Source organism: Hydra vulgaris, chromosome 02 (genome assembly GCF_038396675.1).
Source record: "Hydra vulgaris chromosome 02, alternate assembly HydraT2T_AEP".
Lineage (NCBI taxonomy): Eukaryota > Metazoa > Cnidaria > Hydrozoa > Anthoathecata > Hydridae > Hydra > Hydra vulgaris.
This window is the reverse complement of record NC_088921.1, coordinates 53,182,501-53,203,126: the sequence shown is the minus strand read 5'-3', so window position 1 is coordinate 53,203,126 and position 20,626 is coordinate 53,182,501. Positions and strand designations below refer to the sequence as shown.

Below are 20,626 nucleotides of genomic sequence, written 5' to 3'. Positions count from 1 at the left end.
AACTATTTTCCTCTTTTTGTAATTTATTCTTAACTTTAGTATCTGTAGCCTTGTTAGAAATGAATTTGGATTTAAAACGATAGATTTAAATATAAAGCTTTTAAGAAAAATTTAAGAAATAAAGATTTAAAAAACAGGAAACTTAATAAACTTTTTTTTTCTTTGATTCCACAACATTGCTTATGATATTTGATTTTTATTTTGCGAAATATTTTTGGATTGGTGATTGAAATCAGTCGTTTATATTGTAGTGCTACACAATGTGCTGACTATTTTTATCGCAATTTTACAGAAAATCAAATTCAATAACATTTTGACAGCGCTTAGTAATGACCAGAATGGATTATATTTTACAAAAATCACAAAAAAATATTAGTCAATCATAAGCGGGCTTATAGATCAGTGTGCTGTTAATCAGTTGTTTTTTTATTGAAATTTCAGTTTAATAATAAGGCAATTTTAGTTTAAAAAAATGCTTTCTGTTGACATATAATCTTTTTGTATGCATGTTGTAATAAACCGTTATTATAAGCATTTAATTGGGAACCGTTCGATGTCAAATAGAGAAAATAAATTCTTTTTATTAAAGATGTCAATTTTTCCAAATTGGAAAATGGGTTATTGAAAAAATGTCGTTAGGAGCCATATTCTTGAGACACCCTAACCCCAGCTATAAGATAAAAATTAAAAAGCGATGTATCAGGCGAGAGAGGCGCGTATAATAAAAAAGCTGTGAAAGCATCGTTTAGATGTAACGATGTTTTTACAGCTTTTATATTATACTTAAATATACATTGTTTTGTAAAGACCAGGGTTGGATGCACCCTTCGCAATTTGAGGGGGTAGCAATAAAATATACATATAAGGACAAGTTATTATACTTATAATACGCTTATTTTTTTCATAATTCAGTCGATAATGATCATATATTTATTTCATTTTTTACTATTTTTATATCGATGTATGAAAATTTTGTCTACGTCGTTAATACTTTATTTATCCGCATTTTAATCTCTTTGATTATGAAAAACATTTTTTGCATTGCCATATGACTTAAATCACACATGTAAATAACTTGAAAAAATATGTATGTTAACAGTGCGTTAACTAATTTTGATTTGAAACTAAGTTAATATTCATTTTCCAGTATTTATGTAAATAGTTTAAGATGGTTAATGGTTCCTGTAAATTCCAGATCAGCACGCTCTTTTTTTTTTATTGGAAGCAACATTTTAATGAATGAAGCCGGATTTCGAGCCGATATAAAACCTTTAGGCAATATAATACTATTGTAATTACTCGTTTTGATAAAAAAAATTGTTATGAAAATACAATATACTTTTATTAATGGTTACGAAGCAAGAATGCGAGGTTAACTTTATAAAAAACGACGTAGTTATTTTATTTTACCAACAACTTCTATCGTTTTATTAGGATTGTGTTTATGAAGTGTTTGTTAACTTGAGTGAATTTCACAATTGTGTAACTTTATTTCTTAATTAAAGAAAACGGAAGAACAAGAATTAGTTAATAATATCGTATAATCAATGACGAAACGATTTGTAATAACGACTATCAAGAGAGCTTTGTTTTCCTCGTTTATTTAAAAATGCAATAAGTAGTTATAATTGAAAAGATAAAGTTCACAAAAGAATTAACGTATATAACCATAAAAAATATTCTTGAAATTTAAGTCTGCAAATTACGACGGAGAGCAAGCTGTAAATTGAAAGCTTTTAAACGTCATATTAAATACGTCTTGATTATTAAGCATTTATGAAATTACATTGTTTTATGTCTTTGGCGGTATAGAACAACATCCTGGGTATATTCAAAACAGATTTCACTTTATTATTGTATAAGTAAGTAAATCATGGTACCTATGCCTTTTTTGTATACAGTTATTTAAAAATTAACAATGTTTAATTTTTAATAAGTTTGTTTTTCTTTCTTACTGGAATAATAAAATTCTCTATAGATTTGTTAAATAAATTTAAAAAACAACGGAGCCTGTTTAATTTTTATAATATTTTTTTAAAGTGTGTTGCAGAGATTAGCAAACAACTTAAGTAAATTTTGTGTTATTTAAAACGAACTGCTCATAACTTAATCCGCACTCCACTTTTAATTAAATCTTGATAATTAAAATGTATATGTTATAAATACACATTTTTACTTTCCTGATTTTTTTACTTAAGTTTCTATTAAGTTTTTATTATCTTTTGACTTAAATAAAATATATTAATGATAATATTTTATTTATTTTTATAGTTCTTGATTTTGTTTTTAAAATAGTATTTATCATCGTTATTAATATTATATTATTCTTATATCGATATACATTCATTATAAATTTATGTTAAATATATCTTTCTTTTATTTCGGAATTCTCTATGTAAGGATTTTGTATAAAGGATTTTGAATCAAAATCCACTAAACAAAAAAAATTTATATAAAGAATTCTTTAGGAAAAAAAAATGTAAATAAATTAATTTCAATTTTAAGTTAGACTTTAAATTAAACGTCAACTTGGCGTTGACGTTTAATTTAAACAATCATTTACTTTTTTTTGTTTACTTAGATGTTGATGTTGTTAGCACCACTGTTCTGTAGCTTATTTAATTTGTTTTGACCTTTTTTTTTATTTTTAAGGAATAAATATATTAGAAAATATGGAGGTTCTTCGTAAGTTTTTTTCTCTTATGCAACGCATTGAAGAACTTTCTCCTTCTGATATTCCAGTTGTGTTCTTAGGTCATACCTATGCTTTACAGCCCACTTTTGACGAGTTTCAGAGAGCAGCAAGTATTTTAATGGAAAGAAATAAAGCTGATTTAGAAACAGGTGCACTTCCTCAACTCAATATATGCTTCTGTAACAAGTTAGTGATTATTAAAGATGCAATGCAAAGACCTTGTATGGAATATGAAGTACGAAAAATTGTAGTTTCTTGCGTTAATGCAAAAAATAAACGCTTGCTTGGAATTTTTTATCATAAAGACACTACGTGTTTTGGTGTAAATGTAGCTGGAAAGGGACTCGAGTGTCATCTATTTTTATGTCGCAGTAAAGAAAAAGCGAAGTTAGCTGCTTATAACATCGGTAAGCTTTTAGCCAAAGAATACGACTTAGCTGAACCATGCTTAACAGAAAATCTAGAGGAGAAAAACATAAGTATCAGTAATGTTGTAAAAAATGAATTGGATTACGAAAATGTTGCTAAGTTTTTTCGCAAAAATTTTAATCCAAATAGCTGCGATGTTTCAATTTTAACAACGCCATGCGACTCTTTGTCAACATTTATGACTACGACTGGTTACGATTCAGGTCGGGCCTCGACTATAGCCAGCAGAGAATACAATAATATAAGCGCAAGTGATAGCTTCCGGGAGCATCATAAAAAACAAAAAAATTACTTAAGCATTAGTAGCAGCAGATCGTGGAGTTTTAAAAATAGTAAAAGCAACAACAGTAGTAGGTCAGCCAGTTTTAAAAACGCAGCCAGTACAAGTAGTAGTCGGTCATGCAGTTTTAAAAATGCAGCTAGTGCGAGCAGCAGCAGATCGTGCAGTTTTAAGAATGCAGCTAGTGCAAATAGCAGTAGATCATCCAGTTTCAAAAATCTAGTTCAAAATAGCAACAGTTTTCGAGAGCAGAAAGCAACTAACGATACATTAAAAAGAAAAGAAGAGCTCAAAAATACAACAAGAGAAAAAATCAAGTACCAACATTCTATTGATGATGACAATGTGTCTGGTAGCGATGGAGATTCTAGAACAACCTCTTCTTTACACATAAGTTCGTATGATAATACTGCTAATAGCAAAATAAGAGTTATCTACTCAAGTCATGATTCTGACGGCGATAGCGTGTCTCTCAGTGATGACGATTCTAAAATTTCAAAAGGTCTTCTAAATCCACAATATTGCTATAGATCAACATTTCCGACGTGCATTTTAGAAGAATCTACTGAGGAAATTAACATTAATAGATTTTCTTCTTCTCGTGAAAGTGACATAATTGAAAATGAACCAAGTGTTGATATTATTTTGAATGGGGGTGATTCAGTTTCCTTACATAAAGAAAATCCAAAACTAGAAGATACTCTTCTATCTCGGAACTTAAGTACAATAGAAGATTTTAGTAATGCTTCTCTATCAATTAAGCGGCACGGAGAGTATCCGAATAAAAAGTCTTTAGAAATAACGCACCATCTATTTAAAGAAAGTTGTCTAATAAATAATGATGCAAACAATAATGATAAACTAACAAATGAAAAAAGTTTGGTAACCGATTTATTAGACGTCAATGACTTAAATGCATACTCGCATCTTGTTAAAATGCAAGAAACAGATATATAGAGTTGTAGAACTATACTTTTCAAAATTGATTTTTTAGTTTGATTGATAATCTCGTTATAAATAATGGTTAAAACCAACTCAATCATGGCATTGCAAATAGTTGTTAAAATGTTAGCAAACTATATCTAGTTAAATTGTTAAAAATAAAAAATAGTGTTCTAAATGATCTGTTGTTTGAACTTCGTATCAGAAGATCAGATGACTCCCTTTTTATATATTTATATACATTATGTATCTAGAATTCTGAAATCAAATTCATAAATGTGTATCCTAAATTCAATTGGCTTTGCTAAAACCGAAATCCATCAGTCAACGTTTGTTGTGTGTTTTGCTATATATGCTATCAATATCCAGGTTATAAAATCCTTTTGCAACCACCATAAACTTTTAGTTAGTGTAGATATTTTTTGCTTCAAATAACTTTGACCTGTAAGTTAATGTTAATTCATTTAATAATTTATTAGGTATTATTTAAAAAAAAAAGTTCACAATTAAATAATTTGCATGTGGTTTCTTAGGCGCGGCTGCACAACTTTTACATTCTTCATAGGAAGCAATAACAACCACTTAGTAAAACTAATTTTTTATTTTTAAAATTAAATTAAAATTGTAAAATATTCTTTCACTTTTGAGCAAAGTGAAAAAATATATTGAATAGGTGTAACATTGTTAAGTCTTCTGAACCGATTGCCAACCGTTGCTTCTTTTTAATCTAAATACTGTTTTATTAGCAATGTTCTATACAAGCGTTGTTGTAAAAAGTTTCACTTATAAAATTGTGTTCCGCCACTGAGTCGTACCCTTTTTAAGTTCAGTTGTACTCATATTTAATAGTCTATTTTAAATAAAATCAATTTTAATTGTTTTATAATATTTATTCATCATAGAATCATATTTACAGAGTCGTATTTAAAGTCAAATTTGCCATTTAAGTAATTGCGATTAAAGGTAGCATGGTTCAGTTATGATTTAAAATAGGTAAATAAAATTCACTTAGCGAAATTCTCGCGTCTCTTTTCACTCTTTTTTTAAAGATTATTTTATATATATTTTTGTATATCAAACAAAAATCTGAACTATAAAGCTTTGTTTTTTGTTTTTGTAGTAAAGTTGTGGCTGTATTAATACAGTTAACGAGACTTACACACTAAAACAGCCTCAAAATAGGTTGCTTCATTTATAGTTATTTTGTAGGTTTTTTCAAATTTGTTTTTAAACTGATTTAAGTTAGGAGAATTTATTACTTCCACCGGTACTTTATTCCATGCGGTTGCTGCTCGATTAGGGATATAATTTTGTCAAGAAGTACTTTTAGTAAATTCGGCTCGGTATCTAAAGTTGTGTCCGAGTGTCTGAATCTGATTTTTTTGTATATCTATTTTCTCTAAGAAACTGGATCCATGTAAAGTTAGATTTACACTATCTATTTTATTAACGATTTTAAAAATCTGTATTTAGCTACCTCTTAAAAGCTGACTTAAAAGTTTTGTTAAATTTACACTTATGAGTCTTTCTTTATACCATGACATATTTTTAAGGAAAGGAATTAGTTTAATTATTTGTCTTTGTATTTGTTTCAATATAGATGTATCTCCTTTAAGGTAAGAAGATCACACAGCGATACCATGTACAAGATATGGACAGAAAAGTGTTGTATAAAGAACTTTAAGCATCTGCTTATCTATATAACTAAAGGTGTGCTTATCGGTGCTTGATTTGCATTAGACGCAGAGCTAATTGCGTGTTTTTTCCAATTAAGATTGGCCGAGAAATTTATACCTGGATCTTTTTCACATATAGATTTTTCTAAAGTCATTAAACTGCCATTATTAGAATCGGGTATGAAGTAACCGCGCTTTGGATTGTTTTTCTTATTACATGACAATTGCCTTCAAATTGCCTTAATTAGGTTGCTGATGATACTAAATCAAGATTAATTGCCTTAATCTTGATTTAGTATCATCAGCAAATAATTTAGATGTATTAGTTAGTTTTTTTGGTAAGTTATTGATATAGCTAACAAAAAGAAGTGGATCAAATACAAAACCTTGTAGAATATTGTTAAAAATATCTTTCCAATTGGACTCAATATGGGTAATTACTACTCTTTCCTTCCTACTTTATAAGAATGATTTAATCCACTCAACAAGACGATTACTGAAACCATAATTTCTTAATTTAAGCAAAAGTCTTTTGTGAGCAACAATGTCAAATGATTCGGAAAAGTCGAGGTAAATGATATCAGCTGAGTTATTCTTTTTCATGAAAGTTGAGAGAAGGTTGATAGTCTCTAACAAATCTGCTATACATAATTTTCTTGGCAAGAATCCGCGTTGTTGCAAATTAATCGGATTATTCGTTATTAAGTGATTCAAAATTTCTTTGTGTATTATTGATTCAAATAGTCCACATATATTTAACGTCTGCGAAATAGGTCTATAGTTTTCTGGCATAAGTTTTTTACCTTTTTTGAAGATAAGAGTAACATTTACTTCTTTTCAATGACTGAGTACTTTATTAGCTTCTTTTCAATGACTTAGTACTTTACTAATCTTTAATAAATCAATAGCTGGGAGCTGAGAATTTTTCAAAGGTTAATAAAATTGAATATGCTAATGACGTAGAGCATTCTTTAAGAATTCGAGGATGAATCTTGTCATTGTCAATAGATTGATTTATACCTACGTTGTTCAAAAGTTCCAATACTTCATTATATTTAAACAATTATTTTGATTATGAAATTCAAGAATTAGATATGTGATCAAATCTGTTGAAGATTGAAAAGCCAAATCTGTTGTAGATTGAAAAAGTTTATCAAATCAATTCATTTTCATTGAATAGTATAGTTTACTATTTATTTAATTGTATCTTTAACAAAGAGGTTTATGGTCCTTACTAATATTATTAATTCGTTTTAGCTGTAATTTAAATAGAAATTAAAAACAGAAAAAGTAAAAAAAAGTTAAGAAAACATTCTTTTAGAGCAATTTCCAAAAAGTACTTTCGTCAAAAAAATCATGAAACTCTAGGGAACTTGGATACTTTAAATTGAAAGAAAAAATGTGTTCAGATGTGAATAATAATAATAATCGTGAAATTACTAATGATTCTTTAATCGCTAACTCTTTCAATCATGCGTTTGTTAATATGGGCCCAAAAATATTAGAACATATTATGTATAAAAGACTGTATTATTTCTTAGATATTAATAATATTCTTAATAATAAACAATTTGGATTCAAATTTATTCATCTTGTTCATGATATTCTTAAATCTTTTGATGAAAACAAATATACTTTAGGCGCTTTTATTGATCTCAGCAAGGCTTTTGACACTGTAAATCATTATACTTTATTAACCAAATTAAAAAACTACGGTATTAAACACTCGAACCTTAAATGGTTTAAAAGCTACCTGTCAAATAGACAGCAATATATTTCTCATAATAACGGAAAAACTAACAACATGAATATATCTTGTGGAGTACCACAAGGATCTATATTAGGACCGCTCTTATTTCTAGTATATATCAATGATATAATCAAATCTTGTTATGCATTAGACACAATCATGTTTGCAGATGATCCTAATCTATTTTATGCTCACAGTGGTATAAAAATTTTATTTAAAACTGTAAACACAGAACTACTATACCTTGCTGAATGGTTTACAGCAAACAAATTATCTCTAAATTTAACTAAAACAAAATACACTTTTTCCATCGCTTTCGTGAACATGACAAAATTCCATTAAAACTTCCAAAGCTTTGTATTAACAATTGCGAAATAAAAAGAGAAGTATCATTAAAATTTCTAGGAGTACTCCTTGACGAAAATGTAACATGGAGAGATCGTATATAATATATTGAAGGTCAAATATCAAGGAGCAGTGGCCTACTTTATAGGGTAAAACCTTTTTTAAACTCAAGTTGTTTAAAACTCTTATATTTTTCTTTTATTCATTCCTGTTTTAATTACGCTAATATTGCATGGTGTAGTACCAATAAAAAAAAATTTAAAAAACTCTTTAATATGCAAAAACATGCAATCAGAATTATATCTAATGAAAGCCGCTATACACCCTGCCAACCTTTATTTACTATGTTAAACATACTAAATATCTACCAAATAAATATTTATCATCTTCAAATTTTTATGTTCAAAATTAATAAAAGTATTATTCCAAAAACTTTTAATCTCTTATTCAAAACAAATCAGAATAAATACTTAACTAGATATTTAAATAACACCTATATACAACCAAAAAGTTGTTTTGCGGCAACTAAGTTTTCAATTTCAATTAGAGGACCAAAGGCATGGAATAAAATACTCACGACTGAACTTAAAACTCTTACAATGTTAAATGAGTTCAAAGCTAAACTTAGACAGTTATTACTAAAAATTGATCTACCACAAAACTATTTCTAAAAAATGTAAAATATCCTTACGATTGATCTATCAATTGATCTATCAAATGAAAAGTATATTAATTTTAGAAACGCCTAAAGTTAAATGCACTTGGTAACTTTTCAAATTTATTTATGTTTTTGTTGTTTAATGTGTTGTAATTCTTTTTATTTTTTGATCCTTAGACTTTTGTTATTTGAAGTTTAATATTTAAAAATTAATAACAATAATAAAAATTAATTCATGATTTTATAATATCAAAAATTAAATTTTTCCGTGCTTTTACAAGAATATGTTTAAGTAAAGAGCGCTTCTTGTTATTTTTTAATAATAAATCTTTTTATTTTTTATTTTTTTTTTACCAATTTTACATTTGTTTATTTTATATTTTGTATATATTTAAACGGCAAAAAAAAAAAAAAAAATGTGTTTAATTTGCAAATATAATAATCCCCAATTCGTTTTTAACAAACGGATGTTGCTTTTTATAAGATCGGTCAAGTACTCAGTGGAAACGGGAATTAAAAAAGACGTCTTTTATACGTCTTTTGAACGTTTTTGGACGTCTATTGAACGTTCAAAAGACGTCTTATTTAATTCCCGTGCCCACTGGGTACATAAACCAATGCGTCATTTAGCTTATCAAACTTGAATAAAAGAATATTTTTTAAATTTATCACAAACGTAAATTTTATTATTGTAAAGGTGCAGTAACTATCATTAGACTAATATGTCGATGCGGATTTATTAAGGAGGTATTGCAACCGGGGTCAGGTTTAGTGCTATAGAAATCTAAATCCTGGCTAAAAAAGTTGAAAGAAAAATTATTGTCTATTAAAGCTGACAGGGACAAAGAAAAAAGTAGCCGTGACGAAGTGGTTAAAGCGATAGCTTCCCAGTGGGCATGCCTCATCCAGGGGACGTTTGTAGGATGTCTGTGATACGTCCAATGAACGTCACTCTGACGACGCGTGCCTATTGAGTTGAGAATCAAGAGACCACAGGTTCAAAGTCTGCTCTGGTTTATAAAGCAACATGATTACAAATAAAAGTGCGAACTTCCTCGTTAAATATTTTTCCACCGTTCTGTCACACCACGATTAGGTTTTCACGAAGTACCTAAATAAATTGAATGAAGAAAACGTAAAAAATTTTTCCTTTAGATTTTTAAACTACAGTAAGTCATTGCTTTTATCTTTTAAAAAGTAACAAGATCCGGAAGCTGACATTATATACTATTTATTGTTTTTAACAACATTTAAAACCTGAAATGGTGTTGTTATTTTTTTATTTTGAAAAAAATTCTCAAGTTCAGAATTTAAAACCAATTTTTATGTTTAAACTAAATTTAAACTTTCATATAAATTGATTCTTAAACTAAACTTAATAACTGTTTTATCGTTATCATACTAGTGTTTAGCCGTTTTTATCGTTATTATACCGGTGTTTAGCCGTTTTATCGTTATTATACCAGTATTTAGCCGTTTTATCGTTATTATACCAGTATTTAGTCTTTTAGCAAAACTTATAAATCTTGAGAATAAAGAAATTACGAATACCGTTTTGTTTATTATTGTTTGCAATTTTAGTCTGTTTTTTTGAACAAGCTTTTATGATTATTATTTCTAGATTATTGTTTTTATTTTTATTTATAAATAAAAACAAAAACTATAGTCTATACCCCGTTCACATTCACGATAAAACACGTTTTGTTTTAAAAGCGTTTTATGTTTTATATTATTACCAAAGCGTAGATTAAATTTTTTGATGTTACAGATATTATACTATACAGCATTATGAAAACTTAAATTTAAATATGTTTATGTCAAATGGAGAATATTTTTAAAAAAAACTTCAGCGTTTGAAGCCTGGAAACAAACAATCAAACAAACAAAATAACTTTGCTCCTCCAACCCCCAGCATGAGGGCAATGAGTTACTAAAATATTTTTTTAAATCAATTATGGTATATTTAATTTAAAAGACAGATTTTAAATTTCATCTAAAAATCTTTTAACGGTAAAAAGTTATGACCATTTGAAGTTTTCACCTTCAACAATACAACTAAAGGAGAGGGAAAGGGGGCAGTGTTAATCTTACACGGTCATAACTTTTGATAGCTAAAAGATTATAAGAGGAAATTTAAAACCGATTGTTCAAATTAAGTTTATCATAATTAATTTAAAAAAAGTATTTAAATAATTAAATAACTCATTACTCTAATGTTAGTCTGTTTTTTTTTTTAATATTCTAATTTGACTTAAGCAGAAACATAGTTAAATTTAGAGTTAGTATTTAGAATAGTAGAGCATGTCTAAAAGTGTCATATATGAAGCATGAAAAAATCCTGCATACTTCACTCAATGGCAGATCCAGGGAGGGGGGAATGGAGGTATGCATCCCCCTTCCCCCTTCAGAATCTGAAAGCCCTAAAATATTTTAGAAATAGAGGATTTTTTTTTCAAGGAGACGCAAATGTTATAAAAAATACCAAAATATTTAAAAATTCCACCAAACCCCCCCCCCCCCCCCCCCCCCCCCCGTTTTTAACTAGTGTTTATTGCTCGCAACGAAAAACATGGCAAAGTTCTTTTATATTAACACTAGTTTTTTATAATGACAAAACAACCTCGCCGTATTGTGTATATAGCTTTTTACTATAACAATTTAATACACTTTTAAAATAAAACGTGTTTAATTGTCAGTATGAACGGATTATTAGTTTTTAAAAAAACACGTTTTGCATCGGAAAAAGTTAAGTAAACCTAAAAAAAATTGCTGCTGAAACCGGTTTCTTATTACCGGATTAAACATACAATCGTCAACAAAAAGGCGGGCGTATTTAAATATAATTCAATTTATTTTCTACCAATTATTTAAAATTAGAATAACTTTTCAGTAAATCTTTCAAAACTTTATAACATTAATTAAAAGTTATAGTTTAAGTTAAAAAAAAAAAAAGAAACATAATAGAAAAAATGCCAAGATGTCCATGAAAGTTAAAAATGCATCTAGTAAAGCTAAAAAAAAAGTATTAACTACAACTAAAGGTCCTGCTGAGGTATTTATTATTAACCATTATTTAGATATTATAAAAGATTGCAAAATTTATTTTTAATACATATTTATTTTAATACGAATTTAGTTATAAAAATAAATAAAATTAATTTTAATTGATGAAATATTTTTTCTCAGAACTTTTATTTCGCAACTTAGGAAATTTTAAAACTAGGTCTTCATATTCTATATTCAGTTAAAAAAAATTCAATAAACCTATTTAATATAACTTATTTTTTATCATTTATATTTATTGCTACCAATATAACAACAGCACTTCTTTGTGTATAGTTGCCATGTCTAACATTTCATACATGTCATACATTTCATACATGTCATACATAACATGTCATACATTTCACTAAACATGAAAAATGAAATTAAGGTTACTATGATTCTTAAATTCAAAAAGAAGACACACTTATTCATTAAAGACTGTTGAAAAATCATAGGCTACCTCTCTTTGAATTTATGAGTGGTATGTTGTGTTCAAATTTACCAAAAAAACAAATAATATTCTTAATTTATACATTAACAGTTGTTTTGGAAAACCTTTTTTGAAAAAACATAAATTATTTTATGTGAACCACTAATATAATTAAAAAATAGTGGAGTTTTTATTAAAAAAAAACAGTGTTGGTATGTAATTTATATTTTTTAAATAAACTTAATTATAAAGCTAATAGAACATTCTTATTTAATACTTTTGGGTTAGATATATTTAGCATAGTTTCAACCTTATTTAAGAATCTAAATTTGTTGTTAATTAATATATATTAGTATAAAATTTAAAGATGATTATAGTTGAACAGTTAGAATTTCTAAATGGAAGCCTCCAATCAAAACTATCAAACTTATTTTGATAGTTTTGATTGGAGGTTTAGATAGACTTTTTCTATTGTTCATTCTAAGCAAAACTAGAATTGTACATGAGTAAATCACAATGTTGGTCTTATTCATTTTCTATTACATTTTTCAACAAAAATTTAACTTTAATTTAATATAATTTTTTTTTTCTCTATTCTTAAAAACTCAACTAAATTTAGACAGAAATTTTATTTATAAAAAATGCAGACAAATGATTGCAAATACCATATGTAGTTGATTTTTTTTCACTTTAATTTTTGACTTCACTTATTTCATTCTCAAAAAATTATTGGATAACTTTAACTAGTTCGCCAATAAAAAAAGATTTAAAGTAGGGTACAATTATAGTAATCTAGTTAGTCTAAGAAATAGCGATAGTCATTTTGTTTTACTATGGTTCAAAATCTTACTTCCGAATTTTACAATACAAATTTTACAGTTACAATGATATTTTATCAGCTATGTTATTACTGTATAAATGTGGAAGTTTTAATAAGTTTTGTATATAAAATTTTCAACATCAAAAGTCATTTGATCTGCACCATGATGAATACAGTTGTTGAGAATATGTGCAACTAACACCAACAAGATCTGGTGAAATAAATTTTGACCATCTGATTTTTTACAACACCTTTAAAAATTATATATCAAATATCGCCAGCAAAAAAATTACACTTGCAAAGCAGTCCCTTTATATTCAAAGTCTTTTTGATGTTAAATGCAATTGCCACTGCAAGTTTATTTAAAATATTTTTAAACGCCTATTTTCCAATCATAGTATTGAATTAAATTATTAGAAATAGTTTTATGGTTTTGTGGCTACTTTCATCAATATAGCTGCTCCAATATACAGGGTTCTTTGCTCTTCTATATCATTCAGCACATATTTGACAGCATTTGTTCAAATAAAAATGGATAATGTGTGCCATATGTGTTAATGTGTGCCATGGTTAATGGCACGGTTAATGGTTAATGGCATGGTTAATGGCATGGTTAATGGCAAATGGTTAATGTGTGCCAAATGATAACCATAATTTGATTTATGGGGTCCCATAAATGTGGGCCATGTGATGCTTTGGTATTTATATTTTTTAGGTTGTAGCCGCATATGGTCCACATGTGGCTATATTACTTATACTACTTAGCTATAATAAATACCATAACCATACATGGCCCATTTTTATGCCATCCTATAATTCAAATATGACCAGAGTTGTTAGTCCTTGGCCTTGCCTTAGGGCCAAAATTTAAGGCCCTTGGCTTGGTCTAGGCCTTGACCTTGATTGTTTTGGCCTTAGCCTTCAAAAAAAAATTTTATTCTTTATTTTTATATATTTTTGTTTTCGGCTTTCATATATATCTACAAGTACATTTTCTTATTGACTTCTTTGAATTCTATGCATAACCTTGGTTTATTTTTATAACATGTGGTTTTATTGTCACAGCAATTTAAAACTCTTGAAACTTGTGACCTTGGCCTTTTTTATGGCCTTGTATCTTTTGGTCTTGGTCTTAGCCTTGGCCTTGTAAGATGTGGCCTTGACCTTGCTATTTTTGGCTTTGTTAACAACTCTGAGTGTGACTATCACATTATCTGTACCAAATTTTCTTGTCAAGGTGCATTTTTAACAATTACTTTCTCAACTTCTTATGCAATTTCAGAATCGAGAATGTTTTCAATTTAGAATTGCCTCTAAAGCAGAAGTGCAATCAGTATGAGCAGCAAATGTTCCATTTCCACAAGTAAGAAAACTCAGCTTAATATTCATTTTGTCCCTATTTTAAATTATTTGTATTATAATTCCTCTAAAAGCTGTGTTTTTCTATTCGCATTAGTGATTATTTTTAAATAAAGTTTACAAATATTTTAAAACTGTAATATTAAAGTTATAAAATAATAAGCATTAATTAAAATATTTTTTTTTATGTTACTTCACCTCCCCAAGGTCGAGAAGGTCACTACAGTCAATGAGGCTGCTTAATTGTGGTTACAACCCTCTTTCAACTCTATAACTCCAAAAAACAAACCTTGATGAATAAGGCCACTGCACTGAGAAACAAGTTGCCTACGGTATTGTCAGGGTGTGATGGGGATCAAACTAGGAACTTCTTGCTTATAAAGCCAGCACTTTACCACTGTTGCATGTTTATTTAGAAAAAATATTTATTAAAAAGGTTAACTTGAAATGCTCCACAAAATATGTTGTTTTAAAATTTATAGGTTGAATTTATTTCAAAATGAAACAAACAAATAATTTACAATTTGAAATAGAGCAACAAAAATGTTTTGCATATTTTAATTATAGTTAAGATAACAATATATCAACATAGTTGCAATAAAGATCTCATTCTCGAAACAATGTGTTATTTTTTATTTAATTCTACAGCAAATATGTTCAGTCGATTTTGTTACTCTGTTTACCATTTATATATTTGAGCAATCATGCATCAAGTAATATAAAGAAGTTTTTTAACATTACTTCACGCTGCTTATTTTGAGAGGTTTCCAGTTGGTTGACAAGAGATAGAAGCTATTGAGAACAAATTAAAAAAATTTTTTTTAAAAAAAATCTTTTTTGTAAAACTTTATATGATAATTTTTTTTTAGCACCAAGACATATTTTGTTGAAATTTGAAATCATATAACTATGATCTTTTGGGGAAAGTAACTATTTTTAAATTATTTTCCTCAACTTTTACTGGAAGACATTATGGGTTATATTAAGCATCACACCAATTATGTCTGTTAATTTGTTTGAATTAAAACTATTTGCAAAGTATTGTTTACTAAAATTGAAATAATATAATATAGACAGTTCTGAAAAATAATTTGTTTCAAAATATGTCTGCAAAGTTAAAGACTCACTTAGAAATTAGGAGATAAATCTGTTTCTGTTTTGTCAATATATTTTGACAGCAAATGTTTATTTTTGGATAAGAATAGTTGATTTGATTAATTGATTCAACTAATAAAAAAACTGAAAGTTCTAAATTCAGTTTGAACAAAAAAATTTATCTAACAGGATTTTGTTGCCACAAGACAAACGTATATTTTATACAGAAGTGTAAGGCTATTAGTAAAGCTGTAGAAATATCCTTGTTGAATGGTCGTCATTATGTCAGGAAGAATGCCTGGGGTAGAATATTAGAAATAGTTTCAGACTTAATCTTTCTGAATTCACCTCGAAAACACTAATATATATATATATATATATATATATAATTATATATATATATATATATATATATATATATATATATATATATATATATATATATATATATATATATATATATTTTGCTTAGAATGCTGTCTAATCTGAATTTTTTTTTGAATTCAACTATAAGAAATTAAAAAGTATATATTTTGCTTAGAATGCTGTCTTATGCATACATTGTGTTTAATATCTGAAACATTTAGCTTTACATGCTATGATTTTTCAAGATTTTTGTAGAAACCTAGTGAAATTTCTCTAAATAGAAGATAAGTAATCTAGTGAAATTTCCCTAGATAGCAGATAAGTAATAACAAAATTAATCTAAAAAAGTTTAAAAGTTAGACATTTTAATTATTATTAAAAAAAAAAAAGTTAAAAATAAAATCTCACATAAACTTATGGAAGCGTAGCAAACCAAAAACTTATTGAATCGTAGCAAACCAAAATAAACCCAAAAATAGCACAAGGCTCAATAAGTTTTTAATAAGAAGAGAACTTTTGTCAAGCAAAAAGGTAAATTTATGCTGAAGTAAAAAATTTTAAATAAAGTAGAATTCAAATGAGTCATTTGCATTTTAGACCAAATTGTAAATGACTCGTTTTGGTATCAAAATAAAAAAGTCAAAATATTTAGAAAAATATCAAAATATTTGGAAATAAATCAAAATATTTATTTTCAAATATTTTGATACTTTAAACCACTCTTCAGAACTCAAAATAGCAAACAAAGGGCTTGGCTTTGTAACTACTGATTTTCATTTTTGTATCTATTGATAATAATAAAAAATAAAAGTAGTATTGTTGTTTTAAAGTTCATGTTTTTACTTTTGGGTAAGTTAGATATATTGTTTTCTGTATATTTTTATTTTATAAAAAATGCTTTTTGAATATTTTTAGAAAAATCCCAATTTGGTCAAGAAAGCTCCATTTATACCACCACCTGGAAAAACAAGTCCATCAAAATCATTGGCATGGGAGGTTGTTTATGTTTTATTTGCTCTTTTATTATAGACTGTAATTATTTTAAATTTGATCTCTAGCATCATAGGTTGAACTAAAAAACTTAAATTATTTTAGTTATGGAAATAAGTTAACATGATAATAGCTTGGTATTAATCTGTTTTAGAGTAGTTCACACCGTTTAGAAATTGTTCCACCCCTTTCAAAAAACAAATCACACACAATGGTAATCAACGATTTATCTCATTCTGAGGTAATTTTTTTTATTATTTTTTTAAATTTTATTGTGGTTTTATATAATGTGGTTTGTATTTATCTTTTAAGTTATTTTTTTATCTTATAAAAAATTGTTCTTGTAATTTGTTGTCATAATTACAAAGTTGTTTTTAATGTTGTTTTGAAAAAGCAACATTTGCAAACGACTTTTAAAACAGATTATAAATGTATTTAAGTCAATCAGAATGCTTAATTTGAATTCATGCGAATATGTTACTATTGGATTAAAATGTAAGATGCACGTTTTGATTGGATTAAAATAAGAAACGCTTAGCATTTTATATTTTTATAATTCCTTTCATAAAAACATTAACTTGTTTCAAAATATACTTAAAATGAGTTTCTCCTCCGCTTACATTTTCATAACTATAATTTACAATTTGATTAAACTCTATAAGCTTTAAACTTTCTCATTTTAAATAATAGTAAAATTGCAGTAAAAATGTAAATAAATGGTTTTAAATTATAAAATAAATAAAACTTTTTTAAAGCATAATAACATAATCATGCCAAAAAATGACTTAATAAGTAAGAGAAGAAGAAAAAATAAAGTTGTTAGCTTTTGAATACATTACCTTGCTATGCTTGTGTTATAAATGAATTAATGACCTTGCTATGCTATAACTCTGCATTTTATAAACATTTTATAAATGTTTTTATAAACTTTAATTACTAAAATTTTTTTGCAAAACTTTATATAGTACGTTTAACTTATGCAATATGGGTCAACCAAAGATTTCTTGTAGAAGCCACAACAAAAATTCGTCCACATACAGATCTTTACACAGTAAAAATAACAATGCAATTTCTGGACAAAAGTCAATTTTTGAAGCATTTGCTGTTAACTAAACTACAAAACAAAAACAAGTTCGAGAAGAGGTAGATCAGCAGTTGATTCCTGTAATAAGAACAAACGAAAGCGAAATTATTATTGGACGTGAATCAAGCGAAAGCTTTATACCTAATATCAACGAACATTTACTAGATAGACGTATGCACATGTGTCATCAATCTCAGCAAAAATGGGAAAATTTCCATTTGCTATTTATTCTGCAAAAGATCATGGTTGGTTATGAAGTATTTGTAAAGAATATGGGAATATTGGAGAAGCGTGGAGAACTACAGACGCAAAGCTTTTTGAATATCCACAAAGGACATTTACTGCACATCAAAATTCAGAGACACCAGGGTGCTGCCGAAAAATGTCAACAGGTCAAAAAAATACTTTCAACCAAAGGAGCTGTATACAATCAAATGGTTGATGGCAGCTCGCTATACAGAACTGCGGGTAAACAGTGCAATCATAACATCATAAAAAAGTTTTTTAAAACTGTTTACTTTGTAATTAAAAAGAACTGGGCAGTCTGGGAAAACTTTTGTGATATCATTGAATTTATTCGAGATCTTGGCGATATGGAGATAGATTCACACTTTAAAATTGCTAGCAAACATGTGACATACACATTATCAACTAGTGCTGATCAGTTCGTCAAAATAATAAGTGATAAATTAGACAATGAGGTTTGCACAAAAATTAATATATTATATGGCCCATGACTTTAGTGTTCTTGCTGTTGAGACGAGCAATATGGCAGATAGGATTGTCTTTTCTGTTTTCATTAGATGTGTCGATTCTGATTCTCATACTATTGAAGAAATATTCCTTGGTTTAGTTCAAGTTATTGGGAGAAAGGATGTGCAAGCCTTATGTGAACAAATACAACTAGTTTTAAAACCTAAATCAATAGATATCTAGCAACTTCTTCCATGGCTTTGATGGAACTAACGCAATGAGTGAGGTGCGTAGTGGTTTACAAGCGAAGCTAAAAAAAATTTCTCCCCACTCAATGTTCATTAACTGTTATTGTCATTGTTTAGCTCTTGTGTGCGTACACTTAATGAACAAATTTGATGTCCTAGTTAGCGTTGATGCGAATATCTTGGGAGTTTGGAAAGCCATGAAATATTCTAGCATAAGACCGTAATATTCTATGCAGCACAAAATGCTGATGGTTTAAAACCAGCAATGTTACTTATAGCTGCTCCAATGCGTTGGTTATCTCATGGCGCTTCTTCAGTATGACTTGTTTCAAGATTTGAATAAGTTATAAACAGCCTTAATGTAATTGTTAATGAAAAGTACGATGCGGAGCTGGACGACCTAACATATCAATTACTTGTTCCTGATAATATACTATTTTGCTTTTACTGGCTAATGTTTTAGTACCAATAAATAAATTTGCAAAGTTTTTACAAATGCAAAACCTAGTCTACTCAAAGATAAACTTAAAATTAGACCTTTTTAAAAATGAGCTTAACGATATACCCAAAGGTAAAAATCATTATTTAACACTTATTCAAATAAATTTCTCAATATATCTAAAGAGCTTTAAGGACTAGCATGTCGATTAAGAAAAAATAGTTTGTTTAACACAATGTCAATACCAGAAACAATTGATGAATTTTTAAAGAAAATAAAAGTGCCTTTATTTATGAGGAGATTAAAAAAGGAAATTGATGCAGCAATGCGAATTAATGACGATGTATTTTTAGCGTTTGATGCATTTAATGCAACTGGTGAAAACTAAAATCCTAACAAATTTTCAGCTAACATAAGTAAACTTTCACAATTTTATGGCCATGCAAAACCTGCTGTTATTGACGGGGGAAAAAATTATTGCACCACCATTCTTTAATCCTATTCAAGATAATGAAGATGATATCCATCATTTTCTCTCTGATTATTGAGAAATCTTATTTAACTAATGGAACCTAAAAATTCAAGCTTTAGTAAAAGAAGGCAAGTTAAAGAGTAGTAACATCGATATATATAAGCATGAACACCCAATAACAAGGGATGCTATTTATACTGTTTTCTGCACCGAGTATGCATGTGAGCAGTACTATGATATAATGACGTTATTCCTTATGTGAATTTCTTTGTTTGACCCAGAAAATTTAACAAGCCAAACTTATGAAGAGCTAACTGACATTTATCGAGACTTGGGCGAGAGGCGCATTGATTTATAAAATGTCTACCCTTTCTAATATGCCTTAAATAAATCTTGTTAGTTTATTTAAAAGAAATATATTTATATATAAATCTATTGTTTATTAAATATTGTACTTATAAAGCTTCTCTCGTGGGAGAAGCAGTAAGGAAATAAATTTGATCTCATTCTTTATATTAGTTAGCGAATAAAGGGTATAAAGGAAAATAAGCAGCGAATTGATGTTGACCTTAAAGCTGTTAATATAATATTATTGATTATTTTGGTGACTTATTCCTATTTCTACTATTTACAAATTTAGTTAATTTTAAGATTCTATGTTTTTAATTGCTTTAAAAAAAAAAAACTCCTCAAAATGCAGACAGACCGATATGCCCAAAAACCTTCTGGATATGTCACTGTATATATATATATATATATATATATATATATATATATATATATATATATATATATATATATATATATATA

General features: G+C 27.6%; 2 protein-coding genes across 3 annotated transcripts in view; both read left to right on the top strand.

Annotated features, from left to right (window-relative positions):
* The first annotated feature begins 1,050 nt into the window (after nucleotides 1-1,050).
* On the top strand, nucleotides 1,051-4,860 carry LOC136077030 (serine-rich adhesin for platelets-like). Its single transcript, XM_065791363.1, has 2 exons — nucleotides 1,051-1,862; nucleotides 2,653-4,860. The coding sequence occupies exon 2, from the start codon at nucleotides 2,673-2,675 to the stop codon at nucleotides 4,359-4,361; it is 1,689 nt and encodes a 562-aa protein (XP_065647435.1). The 5' UTR covers nucleotides 1,051-1,862; nucleotides 2,653-2,672; the 3' UTR covers nucleotides 4,362-4,860.
* Nucleotides 4,861-11,563: 6,703 nt separating this feature from the next.
* The window catches only part of LOC100207974 (outer dense fiber protein 2), a 60,796-nt gene continuing 51,733 nt past the window's right edge, over nucleotides 11,564-20,626 (top strand). Inside the window, exons 1-3 of one of the 2 annotated variants that reach the window (XM_065791361.1) lie at nucleotides 11,564-11,827; nucleotides 16,806-16,886; nucleotides 17,035-17,121. In XM_065791361.1, coding sequence (XP_065647433.1) covers nucleotides 11,753-11,827; nucleotides 16,806-16,886; nucleotides 17,035-17,121 — 243 coding nt within the window. In that variant the 5' untranslated portion in view covers nucleotides 11,564-11,752. The remainder of the gene's footprint in view (nucleotides 11,828-16,805; nucleotides 16,887-17,034; nucleotides 17,122-20,626) is intronic. The other variant, XM_065791362.1, reaches the window with a different exon arrangement.